This window comes from Phalacrocorax aristotelis, chromosome 1, assembly GCF_949628215.1.
Source record: "Phalacrocorax aristotelis chromosome 1, bGulAri2.1, whole genome shotgun sequence".
NCBI lineage: Eukaryota > Metazoa > Chordata > Aves > Suliformes > Phalacrocoracidae > Phalacrocorax > Phalacrocorax aristotelis.
Genome location: NC_134276.1, coordinates 214,299,349 through 214,326,975, shown reverse-complemented (window position 1 = coordinate 214,326,975; position 27,627 = coordinate 214,299,349). Strand labels below are relative to the sequence as shown.

Below are 27,627 nucleotides of genomic sequence, written 5' to 3'. Positions count from 1 at the left end.
GCCCAGCACAGCTTTCACATTGCAAGCAAATGAGCCGCTGCCTGGGCCATTAGCAAAGCGCTCCCAAATTAATGTTGCTAATTCGAGCGCATCTCGGCTGGGCGAGGAGCCTGGATTCCTCATGGGAAGCTGCCGCCATATCCCTGAAGAAAGGGTGAAGGTGGCACTGGGGTTTCCCAGCACGTCAGCCAGGGTGGGGTATGGTGGGTGCCTTCTTCCAGTTGCATGGGTGCTTTGGGGTGTCCCATTGCAATGTGGCTTATGGGCAGGGAAGGAACCCAGAGGGTCCCCAGGATGAGCCAGGATGGTGGTGAGGAGGGCACCATGGTCCACGAGCTCCCCAAGCAGCAGGTGACACCGGAGACAGGGCACACACCTCCCTGAGCATCCTCTCGCACCCACGGCCACGCTGCCCATCGCTCCGCAGCAAGGATGTAACTGTTAGACACCAGACGGGCACGGCTAGAAATCAAGATTATCTGGAGCCGTCATGATTAATAGTAGTGCAGATTTGGATGGGAAATTAAAGCTGGTGCCTCAGGGCTGAAGCACATCTCTAACTATTAAAAAACCAGAGGGGGGGGAAATATGTGGGAGTAAAATTATCTCCCACTTCCACTACAGGTCCCTGGAGGAGGTTTCTCTGCCTTGTGGCTTGTGATGAGATGAAAATTTCTGTGCAAGGCTCACGGAAATCTGTCCAGCTTATGTCAACTTTCGTATTCGTAGCCTTACATTTTCACGGTTGCATACAATGCCTTTGCGCGGGTCTAACGTTAAAAATAACATCGGAGACATCAGCGCTGATCACCCCCAGTCCCTATAAAACACTGACTGCAAGAAATTGGTTCTCAGAATGGAAAGCCTGCACAAGAGCAAAACCGCATTTTATACAAACATCTCACTTGTGACCTTTCGTGGTGATGTATTAGAGCAACGGCCTTTCCTGCAGAAGTTTAACATAAGCTGCTAAACACCGCATGATATTTATCCATCGCGGGTTCTGTGAGTGAAGGAAAAATGTGCATCTTTTACCTTGAACACTTCCATTGGAAGAGGAAAATTTGCTGCATCATTAAGGGATTTTTCCAGAGAGCATTTCCATTCAGATACAGTCTTCAGAGAATAGATATCTAAAGTGATGACAACAGAAAAAAAACCAACAAAACCAAGAGGTTACTGTTTGGAGAGCAAACATTTGTGAAAGACTTAAGTTCCTATGTCATAAAAATGACTAGTACAAGTGAATCGAACAGTGTGTAGATTCCAAGCTGCACAGCGTGGATAAATTCAACACAAAAGCAACTAGCAGGGACACATTTGAGGAAGATTGTGTTTCATATCCTGGAGTAAAACCCAGAAAAGTACACATCCTTCATTTTCTGCTGAAGAAACAAGAACTGTACTGCCTCATTACTTGAAGATAACAAAAACTATCCTTTGATTTTCAATTCTCAAAATACCTGATGTTTTTCAGTCTGAGGAGCCTCAGGCCTTCAGCCAATATTAGTTACATCTGAACAAAAGCAGAAATATCTTTACCAAGGCTTCTGTTCGTTGGAAAGTCTTTTTTTTTTAATTATATTTTATTGCAGCGTTGGGGTTTTTTGCCGTGGGTGGAGGTGGGGCGGGAAGGAACATTTCAGCTAGGTCTCTTCCCAGACTCATTTGTTGGTATCACACTCGAACCAGACAATCACACCAATTCAAAGACTTACACTTAGGAATTTTCGTCATTATACTTCTAGGCAACATCTTTGTGCAGATTCACATTGCTTTCATAGAGTTTCTTTAAATAGGTTTAATATTATTAAATCATTATATTAACAAGCCCTTTATGATTCAGTGCAGTGAAACGCCTATGAATCATCAAAGGAAACAATGTAAGAAACAATACTAGGATGAAGAACATTATATTAGATTTACTTCTGCCCTAGAAAACATATTGTTATCCTGCACACAATAAGTTATTGCAGAACATTCATATCAAGGTCTTAAAGAGACAAGATAGGTAGATAGATTGCAACAATTATTAAAATGGAAATGAACATTTACTCAATAATAAACTTGAACCTTGATACAGAGTGAATAGTGTGAAGCCTTTCTTTTGTCAGTTTGGCTTCACACACATCACAGTTCAGTTTGGCCCAATTTGCATTTAAATTCTGTACATCTAATAACCATACATATTTGCTAGCTAGCAATGATTTACTGCTGTATCTTTCAATTCTGAAGGAGGAAATAAAAATATGTATAAAGAAAGGAATTGGCAAGCACTGTTTTCACCTAGCACTGATGGTACAGGAGAATTTTATGCTCTGATCTGAATGGATTTAAGACCTTATCAAACTAGGATTTGCAGAATCACTCATTGGAAGTGGATGTATTTATACTTCCACTATATCGAACCTTGCTACTTCAGAACAGACCTCAAGGATCTGCATATGAATTTAAACACATTTAAAGGGAATATTTAACCTTTCAGGGCTGTATTTTTAATTCCTCAACTGCCTGGTTATTAATGGGAACATACGTTTCAAGTCTTTGTTTACAGCATGTGCCGTGGTCACAAGTGTTAAGGGCACTCTTTACCTAATTGTTCATTATTTTATAGCCTTGTTGCTCCAGTTCTCCCTTATTTGCAGGTCAGATCAGCCTGAAGTGCAGGAGGGAAACAACTCACCTGGTTTCTTCCTTTTTGGCTTAAATGATGCCAAATAGGGAAATACTCAATGCAACATGATTTTGTCCCAAGCTGCTGCTAGCCTGTTGTTTCAACTAACAAGAAGTCTGAGTTTTGGAGAACCCTGCTGGATGCTCCCCTGCTCCCCGGACAGAGCAAGCTGAAAACAGACCCTCGTTTTCTACAGTTATAGCAATGAAGTGTAGGAAAGAAGAAAGCGGCATTTTGGGTGACTTTGCCCAAATCAGTGAAAACAAGCAGCAGCTTATTTGGGCAGTGTCAGCAAACTTTGAGAGATAAAGACAACTCCAACGGTTTCAGTAACAAGCAAGCAATATCATATGCGCATTTAATTAGTGGCAGCTAGCTTATGCTGGCAAGTATATGGACACTAAATCGCACGGTTAAAAGAGCATAAAACATTTTGTTTAAGTGATAGGGTTGCAGGTAATTGGACAAAGTGTACTGTGTCAATTTGTATTTAGGTTAACAAGGAGTGAGCAATTAAAATGACTGCCAATTTGTCTTTAAATAGAAAGTAACATAAAATGAGATGATCTTTTCCTGCATAAGCAGTTGAGGCAAGACCATCAGTGGCTCTGTGTCAAGACGCCTGTGCCAATTTGCGCTAGCAAGGAGGCTTACACTGGATTCAGATATACATCTGAGGGGAAAACACACTACCAGCCCTTCGCCTCAGTTAAAAGAGCTCACCAGACATACAAAGCCCCTGAAAGTTGCCATTTGGAGAAGACAGACAGAATGCTATTTCCTAAGGACCCTCTTGCACATGTTCGTACATTGAGTGGGTGCTAGGACGTGGATGGCTTGAGAAAATAGACCCAAAATACTGTAGACGTTTGGATCCCTGAGATCTCCTTTATATGAGATGCTCTGCATCTTGAACAACTGATCTCAGACTGCTCTGCAAGGTGAAACCCAACTTGGCAGGTCGCAGAGGTGAATCAACACAGAAAAATCACAGCCCAGACACAAGGGGAAGTAAAGCTGAAGGTGCGTACGCAGCATCCAGGTCAAGGGTAAGCAAAGCACTGTCACAACCTGCAGAACTGATGTATAACTGAACTTCCCCATTTGATAGCAGCTGAACGCACAGACTGATTTGGGAGGAGCCGCATGTCCTCAGCACCTCTTTGGAGGAGAGTCATAACAGCTTTCATATACAGTCCAAGGCTGTTCCTGTTATCAATCAAGGAGTCACCTCAACTGGCTTCAGATGCTCAAGTTAGACAACCAGGTCTGTGTTCATTGCTTTCAACCACCCTAAGTGGAAAAAATAGGCTTATGAAGATGTCATTTCATCTGATCCCTGTTAGACGTGTCTTAGGCATCCCCTTCTCTCCACCGATCATAAAAAGAAAGGAACACCTCATGCTGAACTGTCTTTTTGATGCCTACACTACATCAGGTGAATTTAATCCCTGATGTGTAAAAAGCCAACATACTGCCCACAGACTGTCTCTCTTTCCAAAGAAGGTCCATACCAGGTCTTTCACACAACCAAAGGTCTTTCTAGTCCAAATCCTATTTACTGTAGAAGACACTAGGAAGGCCGTAAGCAGGCAGGGACGTGTCCCTGGCACACTCTCCTGGTCTGGCATCCTTAGGAAATTGCATCCTTTGACAGTTTGTGGTTTAGTAGCTTCATCCCTGAGTTTCTTTAGAGCTCTCTGCTGCCAGCGCCTTATCCTGACAACTCACTACTGCTTGCCTGCCTGCTTGCTCCCAGATTGCTTTTGCAGACTCTTTAGTTTCAAACAGATCCCCTAAGACCTGCCACTTGGCTGTTCCCCCTCTTCTTCCTCCAGGTTAATATGACACTACAGCTGTCTCATACACTTTATTCATCCATTGTGTTTTATGAACATGTTCATTTTAGGTGGACATTAAACGGCCAGTGTAGTCCAGCATGTTACAAGTGGAACAACGAGCATTCCCACCTCCAGAATCCCATTTCTGACTGGCAACTCCCTGCAGTGCAGAGCCAGACAGCTGGGTAGACCAGAAGGGGGGGATCAAAGAAAGATCCTCAGGGGCAGTGTTCAGGCGAGGTCTTGTGAGAAAATGGAATGGTTCAGACCCAAAGGGTCTTTTCTCAGCTAAATCCTGTGAGAAACAACTTTAGGAGGAGAAGTAAAGTAATGACCACCTATTTAAGCCAAAGGAAGTCAGGAAGAAAATCTAGGGCATTGAACTAATTAGTTCAATAATTTCATTAACAACAATGTTCACTAAAAAGTGAATGACCAAAGAAATGCCAAGGACACTAAACGGATATCAGATGAAGACAGATGAGAAAAACAGAATGAAATTTTAAAAGCAGTTTAATCCAGGAGAGGGGAGAAGAAACATAAACAACATCAGCAAATAAAGAGTCCAATAACAAGTTCAGACCCAAGACAACTGAAAAAATGAAAACGAAAAGAAAAGTGGGGGGGGGGATCCATAGAGAAGGAAGCATAACTGGGTAAGAAGATGAAAAAATAGAGAGAGAATGGAATAACAAAGAGGAAGCATAAATCTTATTTGGGCCTTTTCAGTATTGATTCACCAAACCTGTATAGGCCAAGTAGGTTCAAAGACAGTCAATGAAAAAGGGTTTCTCTGTAACACAAATACCCTGTAAAATAATGGAGTGAGTGATATTCATGCTCTCCAGCATTCACATCTAATTTAGAAGTGATGAGGAACATTGATTCCTACCTATCAGTGAAGAAAAAAACACGCTTCCAAAAAGCATTTGAGACCCTAAGTTAGACCCAAGACTCAGACAGACTTGTGAACATGACAATTGCATGTATCGGGGTAACTTCTCTGCATCGTGTGTGATGGACAGAAGCCACATCAGAAATACCTTCCCAAAGGAGGGCTACCCTTCTGTTACCATTTGACACTCATGGGAAAACTTCACCCACAGCACAAAGAAAATGAGGCACAGACCTGGACAAGTCATCCACCTACACAGGAAAAGGTGGAATAGGTCTCCTGGGCCAAAATCTATGCATTAACTAAGAAAGCACCTCATCTCCCAAAGGAAACAGTGGTCCTCAGGCACCCATCTTGGAGGTGTAAACAGGTAGCAAATATGGGCCGTTATCCACAGGACTTGGCAAACAGCTTTGTGGCCCCAAGTATTTACGAAAAATACACATGCTGCATGCTTTCTGCTCCAAAGCAGACCATGCATGCCATAGTTTGTACTGACATGTTTAACCAGATCCCTAACTCCAAGACAAGTCAAGTCAACCAACTTGACTCAACCAACTCAGCCAACTCAAATCAGACCAATGCAGAGCCAAACATCTTGAGTAGAGAGAAACCCAATTTCCCAGAAATTTTCACAAAGTTCTGATCAGTATTATTGGTGTGGTAGAGAAAATTCACCCTCCCAGTCATCCCTCACTGTAATGGACTATAGCCAGGATGCAAGCACATCTCCAAAGCCAGGCCCAGGACCTGCAAGTCAATGCCTCTGCAAGCATTTCTCCAGGAAGCTTCAAGTAGCCCTGAGCCTCTGTTGTGTGCTGTGGTCCGTAGCCCATATCCTGCTTGCTAAACCTTAGTAATCATTAGTTTTCCCCTATACTCAGCCTTGTACTCCTTCTCGCCCTGCTGATTTGATCCTGCTCCTTTTGCCAAACCCAGTCCTGCTGTTTGGAGTCTGATTCTAGCTGAACCCGAAACTCTACTCTTGCCTAGCCGCCTGGCCCAGCCTGCTTGTGCCTGACTCTTCTGCCTGACTCCTGTCCCTTGAATTTCTCCTGCCCCTGGATTTGTGACTTCTAGTTTCTGACTTCAGCTTAACTGCAGTCCCTACCTCCCTCCTCCCAAGCTGCTTTGAACACTAAACTCAACTCTACTGAGCTGCTTCTCCAAGTCGCAATCTCCTGAGGTTGAATCTGGTCTGACATACTTGCAAAGACTTCACTCCCTTGAAGAAAATGCAGGACAAAATTTATGGTCTTTTAAATCCAAAAGATCCATCTGCCCTTACTCAAAGGGGTGTTGTTCTAGCTTCTAGCAACAGACACCACGTAATCCCTTGACAGGCAGGCTGCCACGGACAGGCAGACAAACCCAGCACCCCCAATGTACCTTTTGACTGGTTACACCCAAGGCAGGTCTCACCTGGCAGATGTACAGCAACGTTACAGCAGAATATGAAAGGCCTGTGTTAGAGGGACCACGAGGGTTCCAAAACACATTCTTCAGCCGCGGGAAATTTCATGGAGGTCTACTGCTACCCAACAGAAATGTGTGTTGCCATGGAAAGACAAACGGGCAAGAGGTGTTTGGTTGAGGGGAAAGCAAATGGAACCTAGTAAATGCTGTGAGGTGTCACCTAGGACTTGATTTGGATGCTGATGACTGGCTGCCAGCGAGGCCTCCACCAGGATGCTTACAATATGGCCAGGAAGACCTGGCCACTAAAACATCACTGAAAAGGGCTGGGCAAACAGGTACATCGTTGGACCGTCCCCATCAGCTCTGCCTTTTGGTGCATCAATGCACGAAGCTGCTCTTATTGGACACTGCTTCCTTCCAGGAGTGAGCTAAGATAAACTGAATTTATTAAATAAATTTAATACAGTTTACCTGACCCACTCTGAACCCAACTTAGACGGCTTTCACATGCCATCTGTGTTACAGCTAGAAACTACTGTAAAAGCAATGTGAATGCTGGGTAAGAAGAAATGGGTTGCATGAGTATCTCAAAACATCAGTAAATGCCACAAAGGGAGATAGTATTTTTAGGCGGCTTTTTACCTGCAGGTGGGTCCATTCTGTATTTATTCTCTTGACACCAACCGACTGGTCGAAGTCTGCAATCCAAGTAAAACAACCACTGGTCATAGGATTCAGTCTCCTCCAATCCCACATAGCGAAGGCGTAATCTTCCTCCAACATTTTCAACCACACTAACTATCCAGTACTGAAAGGGATTCTGGGAATCCTGCAGCTCTATTAAGGAATCAACTGTAATGAGGTCTACAGGGTTTTTTCCTCGCAGAGGCTGTTTGAATAGAAGCAAAACTCCTTATTTTAAACTTTATTTGAAGACTTCTCAAGGAAACAGATGACAGCAGAAGATTATTTTTGTTTTTCACACCATCATCCAAGCGATCAGCAAACAGTCTGTTCTTCTTCTATTTTACCCAATGTCTTCCAAGTGCAAATTCAGAAGTAAAACAGAAAACAACAGTTGTGCTAATTTCTCAACCGACATCATCAACAACAACAAAAAAAAGTATAATAGAAGGTGGAACGGCTCACAGGGCACATCCACGTAGGATGCTCCTGAGAACTCAAAGCCCAGTTATGTTGGAGGATTTCAAACCAAATTCTCATTGAGTGCAGCCAATAAGAACCAGTCCTAGGACTGGACAATGGCATTTACCTAAAAGGCAACTGCTTTGGGCATGACCCTAAAATTGCCCTCTGTGCATGGATCATTCCCACCAAAAGCTTTATCTCACTCCTACTGGCATGTAGAGCATATTATTCCCCACTGCCATGGATGCAAGAGTCTATGGTGGTTACCTCAAAGCCCAAAGCCCACGGCAGGTTCCCATCAGCTCAAGTGGCCTTGGGATCATAGCTCAGGGCACACAGGATTTGCTGGATCAAGCCACCATGCCTAAGAAACCCCAGTAAATGAGGTTATTTGCTTACATGCAGTATTTTCTGTGATCCCAGTTTTGCAACCGTTTACACATGTGCTTAACTTTACACCTGCAAAGCTGCCAACCACAGGCATTAAAAAACCATGAGATGCTTTGCAGAACGATACTTTAGGGGCTCAGTGTTTTTGCTTCGTGATTGTGAGCACCTCTGTGTTGTCAAGCTTTTCTCCACTAATATAATGGTTAGATTTCTTCTTTTTTTTAAAATCCAAGTTCCAATTCTTATGCAATTTCTCAATTCCAGGGCTTTAAGAGCAGCAGTAAAAAACACCCCAAGAGTTGGGAGCACTGGTCCCCAAAGGAGATGCTAAGCACAAGCAAAATATATTAAAAACAAGGACCTTTTTTTTCCTGTGTGTTTGTACCACTTCTACTTAATTAAACAGTATAAACCTTTCACAGTATTTTTTAAAATATTAATTCTGTAAATCGGACTGAGTCCAGGATGGTTCTTTCTAGGGGTGGCTAGAAAAAAAAAGTGAGGAAAAAGCCTTATTTTTCAAAAAAGTTCTCTTTCATATTGAATTTTGAAAATATTCAAAATTTTGAAATGCAACTGATTTTGACTATGTCTCTCTTAAGCCAAAAATGCAGGCAACAGAATGAGAATTTGGTAAAAAATGTAATTAAAATTAACTATAACTATCACATGTACAGTTTTAACCAGCTCTATGAGTAACAGATAGTTCCCAGAACAATATATTTGCCATGATAAGCCACTCCTCTGTTGTATAAGACACAAGCACCTGTACAATGTCTTCAAATATTATTTCATGGCAAAACGCAGTGTCGGAATTTAATGATATAATAGAAAACTACGTTAACAGTTTTTTTCCTCTCATACAACTGCTTCATCACAACAAAACATTCTTTAATATGAAACGATGGTGTAATGATTTAACTTATTATAATAAATCCCTGGCTGCATAAAAGCGAATATTGCTTTTCTGATTTGTGTGCTAAATTTTAAGCCAAGGGGTTGTCACTTACCCCTGAGAACTGAATGGCTAAGATTAATAATTGGCTTGCATGAAATATTAACATTTGCCATAACGCAAGAACTCTTTATATGCATAGCTAACATGTTGAAAAAAAAAAAGAAGTATCACCACATAATGATTTAGCAGTATAACAACAATCCGCAGCACTCACGAACAGCAAATCTGTCAACAGGGGCTTACATACATCGCACGACACAGACAGCACTAAGCACGTGTATTGTATAAAACACCAGAAAAGGGTCAGAAACTGTTTCAAGCCAAGGCACTGTTTCCTCTCTCTGCATTTCTGCCTCTTTTCTCTGCCTGTGGAAATGGGAACGGAGAGGTTTGTGATGGCACTGGCATACACCAGAGATGGGCGCTGGACACCACTGGCTTTCTGCATATACCACCCGGGAGCGGTGCAGGAACAGGGACGCAGCAGACCTGAGGATGTGCATTATTTCAGGCATGCAGGGGCTGTTCGGCTAAGAGATCAGGGGGATAAAAAATTCCCTGACGGTATGCTATTAATTCTCCTTGCCAGGCAGCTCGTACTGCACAAGCACGTGGAAAAAGGATGCGGCTGTGGGAGGTGGCAGTGACCAGGGACAAAATGATCAAAAATGGTGCCTGGATGCACAATTCCTTCCAAAAAGCCAATGTGGGTGCTTACACAAAGATAAGCCACCTCTGTGCCTTTACTCCCAGCCTAAATTGAGAGGGGCAGAGAGAATTACCTCCTGCAGGACAGGCCGTCTCCTCTCCAAATGCCCACAGAGCATCCACAGGAGAGGAGGGCAGGTCCCGACGGAGAAGGCACCCTGCTCCCACAGTTTCAACGTGAATCTGTGGGATTTTTGTTCAAGACCCCAAGGCAAGCTGAGGCTGCCCCAGGTGCAAGTCACCCTGTGAATACGCTGCACAGACTGGGCTCTACGGGTGCACCTAAAAAAAACAGCCCCTTCTTCTCTCCTGACTAACGAGGTCTGAGGGCACCAACTTCCCTGCTAAACCTGACTTCTGTGTGTATGTGGAAGGAACATCCTTGGAGGAGCTATTTCCATGTGTGCATAAACCTGAACCTGCTAAACACCCTCTCCAACCTGTGCCCTGACCTGAAAGTTCAGGTTATGAGTCTGGAGGATCTAACGAGGCGCTGAAGGGCTGCGTCCTCCTTCCTACTGACCCCCTCCGTGCTCTCCTTCTCCACCCAGCCTTTCCTAAGTACCCAACTTTCTAAGTACCACCCTCCAGCCTAAAGGCAAACCAAACTTCCCATCACTGAGCCAGAAGCAGAACCAGCAGAGTCAAGGCAACATTGCCACCGACTTTTGGCCAGCACTGGGCGAGACCCCGCTGCCAGGACACAGACGCTGCAAGCACTCAGCCCTGCACGTCGGGAGCGCAAACACTGCTGCAGCATGCACACCGCGACACCGTATCGGAGAGAAACTGCAATCTAATACATACGCCTTCCAGTAAATTTGCAGGTGCTGTCCGGGCGCCGGTCAAATCGTGTATGAGAAACTCCGTCCAGTCCACGTATTTCTCTTTGATTGCTTGGGAAGGGGAGGAAAGATAAGAAATGCTTAGCATAGCAGACTGCAACGGACTTGCCACATGTATTTTAGACACATCTCGGGGTTTACCAGCTCTAAAGTTTGGATGCAACTGCAACCCAGACCAGGGGAAAACCTGGTTTCTTGTCCAGTTCCTTGGGCAACCCGCACACATGGCTATATCCCAAAATAAGGGAAGGTGTTGCTCCACTGCAGCCATTGACAGCCATTTACAACAATGTGGCTTATCATCTCCATCTCTCCCATTCAAAACTGGCCACCACTTGCATAACCAGTCGTTTCCTGCTTACAACATAGGCTCAGATATGATTTATAAAGCTTCTTTGTATGTTCACTAATGACCTCAGAGAAAAAAAAGCTGTGCAAACTCCCAGTTCCTCAACAGGACGACAAAAACTCCAGGTGCTTTCCCCCACAAAGCAGAAAATTAACACTGAGAGCATTGTATGTCAGCTGCCAAGTTATTACACTTGCAAGAAGAAAGACTTAACAAATTTATCAGGAACGCCTATTTAAATTCAAAAAAAAGTTTGAATAATTTCTGAGCTAAACACTATAAGCCTGGGTTACTTTAGGGATCCATATCCACACAGTTTTACAAGATGTGAACTGAAATGTATAAATGTTGCCTCTGGGATTCAAATTCTGGTTCAATTCTTTCTGAAATCAGTAAAGGTTGGGCACCAAAATGCAATTCAGCAAATCTCAGCTTCAGAGATTCAGATGCCTCTTCAGGCGCATTGTGCATTTGCAGTCAGCAACCAAGAAACCACTTCAATTCCACCTGCCTCTAAGCCGGAATTCAATTGCATCAGAAATATTTTTCTCTCCCCAAAAATCTTACTTATATGTTAGACAACCAACGGTAATATAGTTATGTTGCTAGCACAGCAACTCCTATAGAAGGGAAAAATCACGTGCATTTGAAAATTAAAACATTTTCTCTGAACAAACAACTGAAAACATGGTTTAAAGACCATTACCCCACAGGGGAGGCCAGGAAGGGCTGTAATTAAACGGCGTAGGTCCGAAATAATTAAATGATAGCAGCCCTCATGTTTTGCTCAAAGGAAACAGAGCCCTTTGCTCCACGCTTTAGGAAAATATCATGTTAGTCAACCAAGAGCAATCCAGAGTGAAGCTCTTTGTGCTTTCACACAAGTCAGGATGGGATTGCTAATTGATTGAAAAGCTCGGTGATTGAGACTCCTCAGCCCTTCCCAGAGATGGGTGTCAGCTACCGCAATGCCTTGACAATGCGAGACCTGAGCTGTGGGACCTCTGAGAAGGTGCAATCTCAGTGGTTAGAGCAGGAGGACTCACGCTGCAAACGCAAACGGCAATATGAGCACAAGTATTGCCACCGCTACCTCCAGACAAGGAAACCAAACCTGAGCCTTCTCAGAATGCATCCTCAAGCCATCTGCTGCCGAACGTTGAATTAAGGGAATGGCGAGAGGGAGCACTGGGTTTGCCCAAGGACAGTTGTACGCCATTGCCACAAAACATGCTCATGGTTGGGCTTCCTTCCCGCATGGGTGCTTGGCAGACTTGGACTCCAGCCATGCTCAGATTACACCCTAAACACCTTATGCAATCCACACAGGTATGGCCACGGACAAAGAAAGAAGCCATGCCCGGCAGACCGTACATCAGACCTCATTTCTGAGTCGTGCTCCTTCCCTAAAAGCCCGTTCTCCCAATGCCACTTGAACTATACAGTCAGTTTATAGATCTAAGCTACGTTGAAAGTGCATTTAAATGTATTTAAAATTAGTGAACTTTAAAGTGCTCAACTTGAGTCTCTATAAAATAAAACCTAAGCTAGCCTGGAACTGTTCTAAGTCTTTTGCAGCACGGATTTTACATGATTTACAGGAGATTTATGACCTTTACATTATTTAAGATGAAGGAATATCATGAGAAGAAATGGTTTATACATGGCACTTTTCCTCTCAACGTTCCCGTTGCGTACAACTCATCAGTTTCTGTCCACCTACATTAGGATAAAGAAAACAACCTTAATTTTGGCATCAGCGAGAAGGTAGTAATTGTCGTAATGAATGAGACTGGAGTCCCTCTAGTTCAGGCTCCTGCCTCTCGCTGCGAACAGCACCGGGTGCATCAGAGAAAGGTGCAAGCTGAACTTCGTTTTGGCTCATACCCACAAAGTTGTCAGCCAAATTTTGGATGCCAGAGCTTCATTACTAACGGAATGACAAATGTGATAAAAAGAACACGGTTTGAACTTTCAAAGCTGGCAGGAGGGGGTGGGGGGGGGGGCAGAAACAGGATTTTCAAAGTTGACAACAGATTTCAGGGGCCTCCATTTCCAGATGCCCCATTGGAGATGTCTTAACGGTGCCCGATTCACAGATCTTGCTGTCTGTCAGTCTGTCCCCCTTCTAATGTCTCTCAAAAAAAAAAATCTCATCCTTTTTAGAAGGTTTGCACCTCACAACTTTCTGACACCTAAATAAGACGGGGCCCCTCTCCGCCTTCAAATCTGGATTATGGGCTTCCAGAGTCCAAAAGGGCCAAGGTGACCTTTGTTTTCAGACTAAACAGACTCAGCTGAAAGACACAAACTACTCCCAGTTTCTGTGTGGTTTCAGAGCCATCCGCACCAAACAAATCTAATATCTGGTGTTTTGCTTTATTTTATTCTTTTTTTGTGGTGTAGGTAAGGGGACTCTGAAAAACTTTGAGAGAGCACAGATTGCACTGGAAGTTTTAGGAACAGGGATTTGCACTCTCTTCTGGGCCTACAGAGCTCAATCAGCCTTCTCAGTACTACAGTTCAAGTCATTACAATGCAAATATTAATTTTTAGTAGTAATGAAGTGAATCTGAGTCATCATGATATCTGCAAAAGCCTTTGAGGACCAAGCAAAATGTTAAACAAGAATATTCAAACAAAGGAAAATCCGCTGGGTAAATGCGAATGGCTGGCAGTGTAACGCATGGGTGCCCAACCTGAGCATCCATCTCAAGAAATGCTGGTGCTTCTCTGGTGTATCAGGCTCAGCACCTGTGAATCGAAGCACTGATTTGCAATCACTAGTTCACATTTTTGCTTGTTAGCTACCAGGAAAGACACAACTGAACCTCTCGTACTGCAGGCAGGCTGGAAGAACTCTGCTTTTAGAGCCCATCTGCAGCAGGCTGGCCAACCGGCGGGATGGGGAGGTGGGCAGGACAACAGATCCTGTTCCACAGGGACCTAAACTCCACTAGTAGCGCTACTTCCGAAAAAATTTTTCCTTTCTTAAATAAGTTGAGAGACTCAGGAGTGGTCCATGAGGCTCAGATATCCATGTTTTCTCTGCCTTTCAATGGATTCATCTTCCCAGAAGACCTCTGTGAACCTCCCCCACCCAGAACCTGTCAAGCGGAATGCACCTCCAGGATCTCAGCTAACATCTGTGGTGCTGTGGGAGGCAGGGGAAACACAGAAGAAATTAAGCAAAATAAACCTCCCCATCAAATCCTTTCAAAGAGAACCATTTCATGCAGGGAGGTAGGTCTTCTTACAAAAGCCAAAAGCCACAAAGGACAAAGCGTGTCCTTCAAATGGAAATACTCTGACGAGCCCCCTCCAACCACAAAGTGTGACAGGCACAAGCAGTGATTTACAAGCATGTGCTTAATGTCACCCTAGCTCTTACTGAGCTACTTTTACTCAAAAGGTCATAAGAAATCTTCACGGTAAGAAAGTCCCTGGTATTTCTTCCTGGATGGCATAGGAGGAAACAGTTCTCGTTCTTCACAATCCAGGGAGCTCATGAAACTGGGAGGAAGACTCTTACCAATGCATAAAATCCTCTCCAAGCAGGGGTAAGTACTGAAAGCTGCCCGTGCCTTTGCACACCCACCCTTCCCTCACCACGCACAGCTCATCTGCGAAGGTGGCACCTTGGAAAGGGACTGTCACCCACACCCAATGGGGCTCCAAACAGGCCCAATGACAAGAAAGCATTTGAGATACTCTAGTTACATTGAGCCTATCTTGGAAATTATATCCTAAGCAGCGATGGTTTGCTTGACCAAGACAACAGTAACATCATCACACTGACTGATCCTCTAGAGCATGAGGCTTTGATACTCTATGAGGCCACAGCTTGGCCAAGCATCCTACTATCACTATGATTAACAGACCCATCTTAGTGCCAGTCCCGTGGTCCTGCGCAGGGTTGCTGTGCAAAGAAGTGACCGACGTGAGATTGTGCAATGGTTTGAGACCGTGGGGGCCAACCAACATCAAATTTATCACAGTGAGAGGAAATGATTTAAGAGAAGCAGAGACACAGCAGCAGGAAAAAAGATTCAGTTTAGTGATCCCACTTGATGCAAAGGCTGCAGTGTGAGCTGAACTGAATGATTAAACACTAGATAATCCAGAGAGGAGACAGGTATTAGCAATACTCTCACTACAGAAAAAGCATCGGTCAAAGCTTGCACCATATTAGACACAGTACAGCCCAAACACAAGGCACGCATCGCATAAAGAGATGCTCCCCTGAAATGCCAGTGCTCTTGTAACTACTTTTCTTTCCAGGTTTAGCAGGCAACACCACAGCCCCATTTGGAGCCGCAGCTTGTATACGCAGATGTGCCTGTTTCCTTTGGACTGGGTTCAGTTCATCTTGGAGCCGGCGTGGGTGGTTGTTTTCACACCTCTGCAGGTCCAAGGCCAAAGGCTTTAAAGCATTTTTGTGCCATAAAAATGCCATAGAACCACCTGCCTTAGAGCAAAGCAGCGCAAAACATAGGCCAGATCTGCATGTTGCTGGGCCAAGCTGTATCCACAGCAGAGCAAATAGCTCTGCTCCAGATCACATTCATGCAGGACTAAATGTGCAGAGAGGAAAAATCCATCTAGATGTAGATTACCACAAAAAGACCAGAAAAGGAGACCACATTTCTCTCCCCAGTTCCTGAGGAGTAGTTGTTGTGGTGCGCCAACTCCCAGACTCCGTGCTGGGATGGGCTGGTTGAGGCTGAGCCAAGGCTTGGCCTCCTCCTAATAGACCTTGGTGAAATTATCCACACCTGCAAAAGTAAAAACCAAGTACCTCTGCTCCAATGCAGTCTTTGCAGCACACCGCTTTTGTGTCTCCCAGAGGAAAACACAAAGCCCTCCTGCCTCCTTCAATTAAAAATATTCATTTCAGAGGGCAGCTTCTAGTTTGGCAGATATTACAGCAGATCCTTAAATTAGAAAGAAAAAGGACCCTTCCACATTAAGGCTCTATTTATTTCCACAGAAGTGACGGTGCAGGTTATAAAACTGAGCTTCCCTTCCACAGGGCTGAACTCCCATCAAAAAACAGATCACACCCAATATCCCTCAAACAATAATAATTCTTCCCACTTCTTTCTCTGCTCGATTGACCCTGCCCCCAACCTCCCTGACTCCCATTCCTCTCTCCCCTTTCGACTCCCTGCCATTTTCTCTCTTTTGCTGATTCATCTCATTTTCCCAAGCAAACGACTCCAGGTTGCGGCTGGACCTGACGGCTCCAAACCTGGGCACCGCGGCAGGAGCTGAGGACCAGGTGCTGCTGCAACCCCTGGCTGATGTGCAAAGTACCATTAGCACCTCCTACCGTGCACCGGGTTTTCACCATCAGCTGCCCAAAACCCGCCCTTTCCCCTTGCACTGGGCGTGCTGTCCACAAAAGCCACGCAAACAGCGGTCGGAAAAGGCCAGAGCGCCGCAACCCCGGCATCGCCGCATCCCCTGTCATCCTGCTAACCGCGTGCCTCAGAGCCAGGACAGCGGCTTCATTCCCGGTGCACAACCGGCTGCCCCTGCGATCCTGTACGTCTCTGTGCCCTACCTCAGCCACAGCATATAACGGGTTCAGATTTATCTGCCTCTCTAGAGAAATAAGAGATTAAAAGAACATTTACAGTCCCATGAAAGCACTGAGTCGCAGGCGCTCCGTTCAATGAATATGAGATACTACTATCACATTGCCAACTCTTGGGATTTTATCTAGCCTCCTAGTAGTTGCTGTTTTTCTTAAAGGCACTTCTCCCACGGACATGGGTTTATATGAAAATCCTCATTTTCTTTTATTTTTCGGGGTATTTTTTTGCGGGAACAGTACACCACAACACACAGGAAATATGAAACGACTTGAAATCTAAAAGACTGAGAAGATAATGAAGAGGACATGTGATTATTTTTTTTTACCTTTTTATGATTTTTTTCCCCCCAAACCACTCCCTCGACTAACAAGAGAAAAACTCAAGAATTTGAACTGCCACTTTCAGTAAGAGAAACCAACAGAAGCACAAATACCTTACGGGGTTACAGCACCTTTACAGAGCCCGTGGATACCCTCGCCATTCCCAGCCGCAAGAGAAGGGGTAAGAAGCGCAAACAGAGGTTGAGTGGGCCAAGGCCGTGCTTCCAGCCACCAGGGACCATCAAACAAGTAGCGTGCCATTACTTCAAAATAATACATAAAGCATGATAATACAAAATAACGCATAATGCATGACTGGATACCTATGCCCGTCTATCCTCCTAGCAGTAGAGCACATCGAGTACCAGCTCGCAGGCAGCAGGACAATCTAACACCAGTCCATCTGAGAGGACCTGAGCTGTTGCCACCAGTAACAGGGCCCAAGGCAAGTAATAATATCAAATTATGTTCATTTTTATCCTTACTTTAAAAAAAATCATTAGAAAAATGTTTATCATGTTGGTTTTTTTTTAATTACCCAGGATCACCAGCAACCTGTCGACGCCTCTACTGTAGAATCCCCACTGGACCCCAACAACCTCTAAGAGTTTCAATTTTCTCATATGTGAAGTGAAGAACAGCATCTTAAACAGCTTTATAAAATGGTTTACAATCTTTGGGATAAATCTGCTAAGTGACAACACTCTCACTGTGGCAACTATTCTTATTAAAAATTTAACTCCTTCCTAGGATCGGAATGAACAAAAACAGTTAACAAAGGGGAATTATAGCTGGCAGTTCTTGTCACTCCATTATGAAATTAACTAAAATATCAGGATCTCATAAAAAATAAAATTTCTAAACAAATAATTCAGGATATCTAAAAGTTTATATACAGATAATATATATATATTGAAGATTTGCCGGTTTTGAAAAGGTAAATAGCATATTGCAAAAATATAGAAACCTTGTAATATTGATATTTTAAAGTTGTCATACATTTGATGCAATATTTATGTTACGAAAATCTTAATATACAAATGTTATAACTACGTTATAAAGGTCTAAACGATAGAGTCAAAATGAGATGTCTTTATATCAAAATAGCATAGAACGTTAAAACAATTTGTTTAGACTTCACCCATCAAAACAATTTGTCAAAACTGACATGTTCTCACAAAATATTTCCATTTTGATAAAACAGCATTTTGACAGAAAATGGTTGAATCCAAACATTTTCATTCGGCTTGCTGAACTATATATGTCCTTGTGAACCAGACTGGATGTGAAAACGGGATGGGGGTGTGAGTGCTGTCCCTGCTCCGTGCCCCTAAGCAATGGGCTCAGGCTGTGCCTGCGCTGCTTTTGAACCTTCCCCAAGTCCCTCAGGGCAGGGAACAGCCTCTGCTGCACACCCTACAGAGCCAGATCCCCCATTAGGCATTTCCAAAATCAAATAAATTTTAAAAAAAATATTTTTTTAAAAAAAAAGCTATTTAGTGATTTAATGGCATTTTCTATGAAGATGACTGTTTGTTTTGGATTCTTTTGTGGGCTCCCTAGAAAAAGCCAAATGGGGCTGGAGACATCTTCAAAGAACTTTCTTACTTAAGACTTCAAACAATCTTGTGTTCTCACACCAGCAGAGTTCTGCGGTTTGAATTGGATCACAAAATAATGAAAATGCAGTCCAAAAAAGAAAAAAAATGTACATCAAAAACTGTTGATCTGATTTTCTAATGACGCAGCCATAAATATCAACTTCAGAGCTCAGGCATCACCTTCTATATACCTGTCTTAAATACGGAATGCCTTCAAAGAAAATATAATATTTTCAAGGATAATAAATTATGAGAACAATTGTCAAATAAGGGGATTTTCATGGAAACCGGAAGTTATAAGCAACTGTCCATTATAGAATACATGTGCTCAAAATACATTCCTGGTATCAGCAGTACATTGTGGTCCCATTCCTATGAATTTATAACAGGCTAATAAACAGATGTTAGAAGTGAGTGTGATACCTGTAGGAGAATGAGTGGCTCTTGTACACTGTTAGAGCATGTTCCTTTAAGCTACCAGTTTATCTGCTGGCTCTCATAACTGTTAATTATCTAATATTTTTTATAAATAAAGCTGAAAATGTGTAAACTTCAAATCAATGTTAGTTGTTTAACCCTACTTCGTATAATAAAAATATTATGCGTCATTTTTTAATTGTCTTCAAAATACTTGATGCGTTCTAATTTTTCAGACTACCTAAAACACCCTGATCCATTCCTAAGAGAAGACCACCCTTGCTGCACTTTTTATGGTCATGACCCAACAGAGGGCCAATGCACAGACTTTAATCCTTGCATACCCAATTCTGCATGCAAGAGCACTCCTTGATGAGTAAAAGCAGAGAGATGTAAAAATTAGGAAAGGCATGAAGGATTACCTTATAGTTTTTTTCTAAGCAATTACACTGAATTTCAGTAAAATGCGACTGTTATCCTTGCTGCTGCCATTCAAGGTGTCCAGAAATGATTCACTTACATTCTCTCGGTCAAAACAATCAAGTTCACATGCAAAAAGCTGTCTCGCTGTCCACAGGAGCCTTTACTTCCTAACATCTTCTCAGTCCTTCACAGACAGGCATACTATTCCCCTTGGGTTTCTCTAGTCCTTAATTAACTGTTATCTTTTTAACAATAAAAAAGCAGCAGGTGGTTTGGGAGTTGCTTTTCGTTTCTTGAAGCTTGCTCTGGCCTGTGCTACGTCTCCAACCCAGCTGCGGGAACTGGGGTGGAAGAAGGAAAGGACATGGATGTGGGATGCTGTGGGAGAAAAGTGTGTGTGTATGTGTGTGTGTGCGCGCGCACGCAGCCAGGTTGAGTGAATGCTATTTACAATGAAGTTATTTTTCGAATGATGCAAGATCCTGCAGCAATCCTCTCCTTTAACTCACTGCATCTCAGCAAGACACTTTGCCAAGCAAGACCATAACTGGCAGGAGATCCACCACCAGCAACTGCTGAGGCTCTTCCACGCGGTAGGTTCAGCTGTCTTCACCCTAACGTGATGGAAACACACTCCTCTTGAGATCCTGCTGCTGCGGCTTTCTGCTTACAATGTAAACTGCCCAAGATGAGAAATTTGCCTAATAAATCCCAACAGCATGGTGACCCATGTGCCATTAACCCATTACCAGCCTGCCTTGATTGGCTGACTACAATGGCCTCAGGTGCCCATCCTGCATGCAAGCTGCAGTACATGATCTACTCATAAGTACTGTGATTAATTACTTCCCTTCAGTTAAAGTCAATACCCTACTTGCACTGGATTATTTAAATTTTTTTAAAAAGGGATAAAAAGGAGAGGTGTGTTGGTAATGGGAAGTGGGTCTGCTCTGCCCTGGTGGCATTATCTATCAACTTCAATCAGATTATGTAGATAAAGAAGAGCAGCAAATTTATCAGCTCTATTTGGTCTTGTCACACCCTTCGCTGTACGACTTCATGCACGTGCAAGCAGCACCAGAGAGCCAGGGACCACTGAGATGCAGCATTGCTCTCGCTTGGGAGAGCAGGAACTGGGGAGGAAGAAGAGCAAGACGCAGGTGGGAAATGGCAAGAGGCGAGGAAAACTCATCTTTTCCCACCCTCAGCCTTGCAGGGATGCAACCAATTTATTCATCTAGTCCTCAACACAACTACAAGTCACCCACATCCATCCAGCCTCAGTAGGGTGGTATTCAAGGATGAAGCATTCAACTTTTCAGAGCATTTACCATGTGTAACCCTATTTATTTATTTTTTAAAAAGTTTTTCTACATTAATTTCACCTGGAACACAATTCTGAAACCTTGCCATCCAGACTAGGTACCAAACAACAGAAACATCCCTGTTACACCGCCGTGAACTGGGAAGAGCAGCCACCTGGCAACTTCCTCGGGAATGCAAAAGATCCTCCAGACACAAACATTTTTACTTGGGTCAGTTATCTGTTCTCTTGTATCTGCAGGCACGAATGCAGGCTGATTATTCTGATTCTGCTACAGCATCCAACATAATAAAAAAGGGCTGATTTTATTCTCAGTTCGCTTTGCAAAAAATTAGGAGGAAACATGATGCATAACTACGAAGGTCACGGTGTTTCACTCTGAGCAAGCAGTTTCTACTTCTCCAAAATTTTCACGTTCACTTTTATCTAAACAGATACTGTACGCTCTTTACGTGTAGCAATAACATTGCTCCCTGCCCAATTCAATTCTAGGTACAAGGTAGCTAAATTTCATCGTTATCAACAGTACTGGAAATTAAGCAGGAATGGCTGACTTAAATGGTCTCAGACGTGTAGACACACAGACAGAGCTCCTGAAAGGTACTTCTGAAAGCCAGGCACTGCCCAGCATCTGAAAGCTCTGAACAAACCATATAACCATAGGGGTTCCTCCATCATTAGTATCAATGTCCATTAGGGTGACAGCTTACTGTGAAAATGAGCATCCAAACTCCACGGCTCTTGCCACTTAACCCCAAGCCTCCACATACATTCCCTGATTATTTTTTCTTCCGCTTGCATTAAGCGCCATGCTCAATGCGCACAAGAGATGTACCATGTGCAATGAGAGCTCAAACTCCCAATCTTCAGACCCAGGAGTCTTAATGAACACCTTGTCAAATCAGCAGTTCGGGAGCATTCAGGGAGGGGGAGAACATAGTATTTTGATTGTAATTTCTAAATCCATTTTTATCCCATAGAGAATAATAATAATAATAATAACAAAATTGTAAGGACTCTGTTTTCCAGGCAAAATCAGCACCTTAACCAAAGTGCTCAGAAGCAGCCCAGGTCACAGACCTCAGCGTGGGACTGCAGGAGATGGGTCATGCGTGCACCTATATGAGATACAGGCACATACACCAGATGCCCTGCAGAAAACTGCACTTAGCAGGCAGCTGCACAGCTATTTGCTTCCAGGCTGTATCCCCTCCGGGTGACAAACCAAGAAAGCATTTAGTCATCGTTCCAGGCACAGAGATTTGCTGTTGCAGGCAGACAGGGATGCACAGACAATTTGTACAATCCTGATTTAAAAGTTTCAAAAGCCATTGGGGAGGATGCATGCAATGCTGCTTGCCCATCATCACCCTGGTAAGCCTACATATAGCACTTCGTATACTCCCTGTGCACTAGCTCCATAAGAGAGATGTAGAAAGAGAGAAAAGGTATGTCTACAAAGCAAAATACAGTAATTCCTGGATAAAACCCCACCCAAGTTAGCATTCATAACCATAGCCAGAACTATTGCAATATAGCCAACAGCTTGGTTCATACCCTGAATTAGTATCTCCGACCACCATTGGGCACACACTGGACCATGCCAACAGTTGTTATGAATTAGCATGGGGGTCTTTCACATAATACTGTATTGCACCAGATCTCTCTGATGCTGGAAAGTGGAGCTAGTGGAGGAAAGGAGGTCTGGAGGTTACCTGATCCTGATCTAAATGCCAAACGCTCTCCCCTTGGCTTGCCTTTGCCAATGGACATGAGAAGCACTTCCATACGCCATCTCTCTGGGATCTCACAGGCCAGCCCCAAATGGATTCAGTGGTCTAACAACATCTAAAAGTTATGGCCCGTTCTGTAAGGGGATGTCATTGCGGTATAAATATTGTGCCCACGGCTCTGACCTTACGCCTCCAAACTCTATCCAATTATCTCACATACTAAGTGCCTTTTCTCACTTCCAAATCCCGTGGTCGCTTTCTGAAGGCTATTCTTTGGAGACAGCTCTGTAAAATACAACAAATTTACAGCAGCACAATGTTATTACATAAAGCATAAACCAGTTCACTGCACAGTTACCTTTTTTCCCCTGGCAATGCCAACAGCCTACAGCAAATACCTGCTATGAACAAAAGCACCAAAACATAGAAGGCATATAGAAGAACCTGATGTCCAAGGAATCCATTCCAAGTTGCTGGATTGAGAACTGGCTCAACAACAGAGCTCAGAGGTTTGTGATCGATGGGGCAGAACCTCATTGGAGGCCTGTAACTAGCGGTGTTCCCCAGGGGTCTGTGCTGGGCCCAGTCCTGGTCAACATATTCATCAATGACCTGGACAAAGGGACAGAGCATGCCCTCAGCAAGTGCTGATGATACCAAGCTGGGAGGAGTAGCTGATACACCAGAAGGCTGTGCTGCCATCCAGCGAGCCCTGGACAGGCTGGAGAGCTGGGCCCAGGGGAACCTCATGGGATTCAACAAGAGCAAGTGCAAGGTCCTGCACCTGGCGGGGAACAACCCCCCGCACCAGCACAGGCTGGGGGTGACCTGCTGGAGAGCGGCTCTGTTGAGAAGGCCCTGGCGGTGCTGGGGGGCAGCGAGGTGACCCTGAGCCAGCAACGTGCCCTTGGGGCCAAGAAGGCCAGCGGTGCCCTGGGGTGCATGAAAAGGAGTGTGGCCAGCAGGGCGAGGGAGGTTCTCCTCCCCCTCTGCTCTGCCCCAGTGAGGCCACTCCTGCAGGGCTGCGGCCAGTTCTGGGCCTCCCAGTTCAAGAAGGGCAGGGAACTGCTGGAGCAAGGCCAGCGCAGAGCTGCCAAGGTGATCAGGGGACTGGAGCATCTCCCTTGGGAGGAAAGGCTGAGAGACCTGGGCTTGTTCAGCCTGGAGAAGAGAAGGCTGAGCGGGGATCTCATCAACGCTTATAAATATCGGAAGGGCAGGTGTCAAGAGGATGGTGGTGTACCCTCTTCACTGGTGCCCAACGCCAGGCCAAGGGGCAATGGGCACAAGCTGGAACACGGGAAGCTCCACCTGAACAGGAGGCCAAACCCCTTTGCTGTGCGGGTGCCAGAGCAGGGGCACGGGCTGCCCAGAGAGGCTGTGGGGTCCCTTCCCTGGAGACATTCACCCCCCGCCTGGACGCGGCCCTGTGCCCCTGCTCTGGGGGTGCCTGCTCCAGCAGGGGGTGGGACGGGGTGAGCTCCAGAGATGCCTTCCAACACCTACCATTCCATGATTCTGTGAGTTTCGTTTTTTTTTTTCATTTTCTATCTTCTGTAGAAAGGTGAGGATTAGTGGGGGTGTTGCTCGCAGTTTATTATATGCAGTTTATTGTTTAATAAACTACAGAAGAATAATTAAGACAACTCTTTCTTAGCTCTGGTGGGAAGCATCAATTGAAAATACAAAAAAGTATGCAAATTCTGGTTAATGGTTAAAGGTTTTTTTCCTAATACCAAATTCACCAGATATGCATGAGACCCAGCAAGCAGCCGAAAACACTTTTTTTACTTTTTCTGCCTTTAGACAGACACTACAAGTCTAGATTCACCTCATCCTACAAAACATATCTAAAATTTAACCGTCTAGTCTCACGTTATCTGAGATCGTCAGGTGTTACAGCTACAGACAGGTGACACACATGTCCCTGGCTGGATGGCTACACACTGGGCAGTCTCAGACCATGTCTTCTTTTGAAGACTTAAGCAGTGATTTGAAAGAAAAAACAAGGCCATTGCTAGTTTCAGCCTGGACCCCCAACCCAAGGGCAAAGATGCAACTCAGAGACAAAAGGCAGAGGGATGCCTTGTGGGAAAACCCTGGCAAGACTCAGGAGGGAGGCTGGTGAGGAACAGTGCTGCAAGGTAAAAGCAGCAAAGCAGGATGCACTAGGTCTAAGTTAAGGATTTGCCCATGGTTCTCCCCAAATCTCACTGCTCATACCCAGAGCATGGGACAATACTGGAAATCTAACCATCCCCATGCCCCAAGCGTGAGCCATCACACTCCTAAATTATGATGGAAATAGCCAACAAGCCCCATTCACCATGACTTCACCTTCTGACACCCCACCAAGCAGAAACATACATTTAAAAAAAAAAAAAAAACAACCCTAATTTCATACTTTGCACCATGTTCTATAATTAGTCAGAATTGTATTGCCAACTTCTAATGATCAAATCCCATTTCATCATTTTGGAGCCTCTGCACTGACATAAGCGGTACAAATCAAAACCTGGGGGGGCCTTATGAGCATTCATCATGCATCCTTCACCAAATCAATGGTACAATCTAAGCACAGCCAGGCCCCATGAGGTGCTTAACATCCTATGCACAAGATGTACATTCATAATCATCATTGCAACACCAAAGAAATACTCCATCAAGGCTCATTTTGTGGTTGCTAAACATGTGTTTTCCTCACTTGAAACTAGAAAAGGGCTTGAGCTATAAATCCCAGGATCAAAAACATCCCCAAACTTTGAAGAGTTTAGATCTGAATCAGAGATCAACGTGCAACATTATGCAAGGCATCATCTGAAACGAGATTAACAACATGTTGCAGGATCTAAAATGCCAGCAGCCTTTCCACAGTGCTCCAAACCTCCTTTGAATTCTAAAACTATCTTCTCCATCACTCTGGGGCACATTGACTGGAGATGAAGATGCTGTGATGAACCCAAATGCCTTCCCAGCTAAATTAAAGGCTCCAAAATCTTAGTGCAGAGCCATGGTTCATTCAGCTGGTTTGTGAGCTCTTAATCTCATCTTCAGCACAAAATGTTTCCTCCAAGTTTTTTTGGCTTCTTTGTTTTCGAACAAATTTTGTAGATGTTCTACAGGAAAGAGGGCTTCCAAATAGAGCCACCTCCTGACGTCCACGCTGACAAGCTCACGGACAACAGCAGAATGGCTCAAAGCAAAGCAAGACCCCATGGAAGAGGTAGCTTCTGTAGTCAAATGCCCAGGGTGTAGATGCCTCACATGGCCAGGGACTCCTCAGTGACCTTCTCATGGTTGCTTAGCATGGGAGAATTACCAGATTTCCTTCTTGCTGCTTCAGGCTCTACACTCATCATGGCACAGCCTCTTAAATAAAGCTTGCACAATACTTAGCAGGATGTTTTCCTGGGTTTGGCAAAGTTTTCCCTGGATTCATCTTCTAGATCAACTCCATTACTTTAGCAAGTAGCTGCATTTTTACACCACAACACAAAAATGCTGACTTGCTGTTGCTTCTTCATCCATTCCCAACAGCGACAGTGTGGGAAAAAGCTTTTTTGCTACAAACACAGGAGGCAGATGCACAGATCACAACAAAAAATAAACCATCAGTCAGGAAGGGTTTCAGCACATCCTTAAGCTTATTTGCTTGTTTGGTTTCTTTTTTTTTCTTTTGTGACCAAAATCAAATAGGAATGAGAGCGCACACACACACACACACAGAAACACACCATTTGGGGATTCAGAGCAAAAGCTTTCCAATGTCATGCAAATGGGCCAGAATTGACCCAGAATTTGGAATCTGGGTTAGCAGAATTGATTTTTAATTGTCAGCAGGAAAATGCTTTATAGGAGCATCACTTAAATCTCTGCACTGCGTAACAGCTACCTCTACGTGCTTCAGGAGCATATGGTCTGCTTCAGGAAGCAAGCCCCTTCCATGGTGACTGGGAGCCCACATTATCATGTGTAATGAGGGAAAAATCAAGTGCAAGTCACAGCTGGCTCGGGATCATGCTGGTGCTTGCATCTGTCACTAGCAGCTTCCTGAGCTCACTATCTGCATGCTCCTCATGAGCACACTCTGAGGTGCCCCTAGGTGCGTGTGAAGGAACGCTCTGCTGAAGACATGACACTAGACACATTGGCTTGTCCTTGGCCTGAAAGAGCACATAAGATCCTCTCATATCTGCTCATCTCTAACAGACATAATTTAATCTTCAACCTGATCAAAAAAGGTCCACTGAAGAAATGTGTACATCAACTTTGCCATGCTCTGGATCAAGCCCCTTGTGCTATTTACCATTCCCAGCTCCTACATCAATGCAGAGCAGGTCACTCCCTTCTCTGATATAGACACCCAAAACTCTACCTAAGTCAGAACATGAATGGTAGGGTTTTTAAGCCTCCACAGATGTCTCCAATGGCAATTATTTAAGTCTGTCAATGTTTTAATTATTATATGACCACAATAAGTACCTAGGCCTAGTCTTAACAGTTGAGATGCCATTTTCACTCCAAAACTCCTCTGGGGGAAATTACACGAGACTGAGGAAGGGAAATTATATGCAGTTACTAAGAACGGCTACTTATAATCTCTCATTTATTATTTTTAAAGAACATTTTATTAAAAAACTCACTCAGCTGGACATCAGTTAAGTAAGTTGACCATGCCAAAAAATGAGTGATTTGCATCCAGTGTTATGTTTTCAGGGTCAATCTTCCCATTTTCCTATCGTTTCTGGACTTTCTACCTCCACAGCTTCAAGGCACATGCCCCAGGAAGTGTGTGAGTGTGGAAGAGCAACTCAAAAGAGGCACTGTTGGATATTCAAGGCGTGGAGATCTCCTCAGTTATGACTGAGGCACACAGCTCATGGGTCTTTGCTTGAATATGGACATTGCTCCTCGGTGAAAACTCCCCCAAGTCACAGATGTCAACTGTTACACACTTTGTTCTGTATTCACACAGTTTACA

The 27,627-nt window shown here is 44.1% G+C and overlaps 1 protein-coding gene across 2 annotated transcripts in view; it reads right to left on the bottom strand.

The window, feature by feature from the left end:
* SFMBT2 (Scm like with four mbt domains 2) overlaps window positions 1-27,627 on the bottom strand; it is a 115,679-nt gene that overhangs the window by 53,108 nt on the left and 34,944 nt on the right. Inside the window, exons 5-7 of one of the 2 annotated variants that reach the window (XM_075081661.1) lie at window positions 10,842-10,930; window positions 7,472-7,718; window positions 1,036-1,133 (exon numbers count right to left, since the gene is read on the bottom strand). In XM_075081661.1, the coding sequence (XP_074937762.1) occupies window positions 1,036-1,133; window positions 7,472-7,718; window positions 10,842-10,930 (434 nt within the window). The remainder of the gene's footprint in view (window positions 1-1,035; window positions 1,134-7,471; window positions 7,719-10,841; window positions 10,931-27,627) is intronic. The other variant, XM_075081662.1, reaches the window with a different exon arrangement.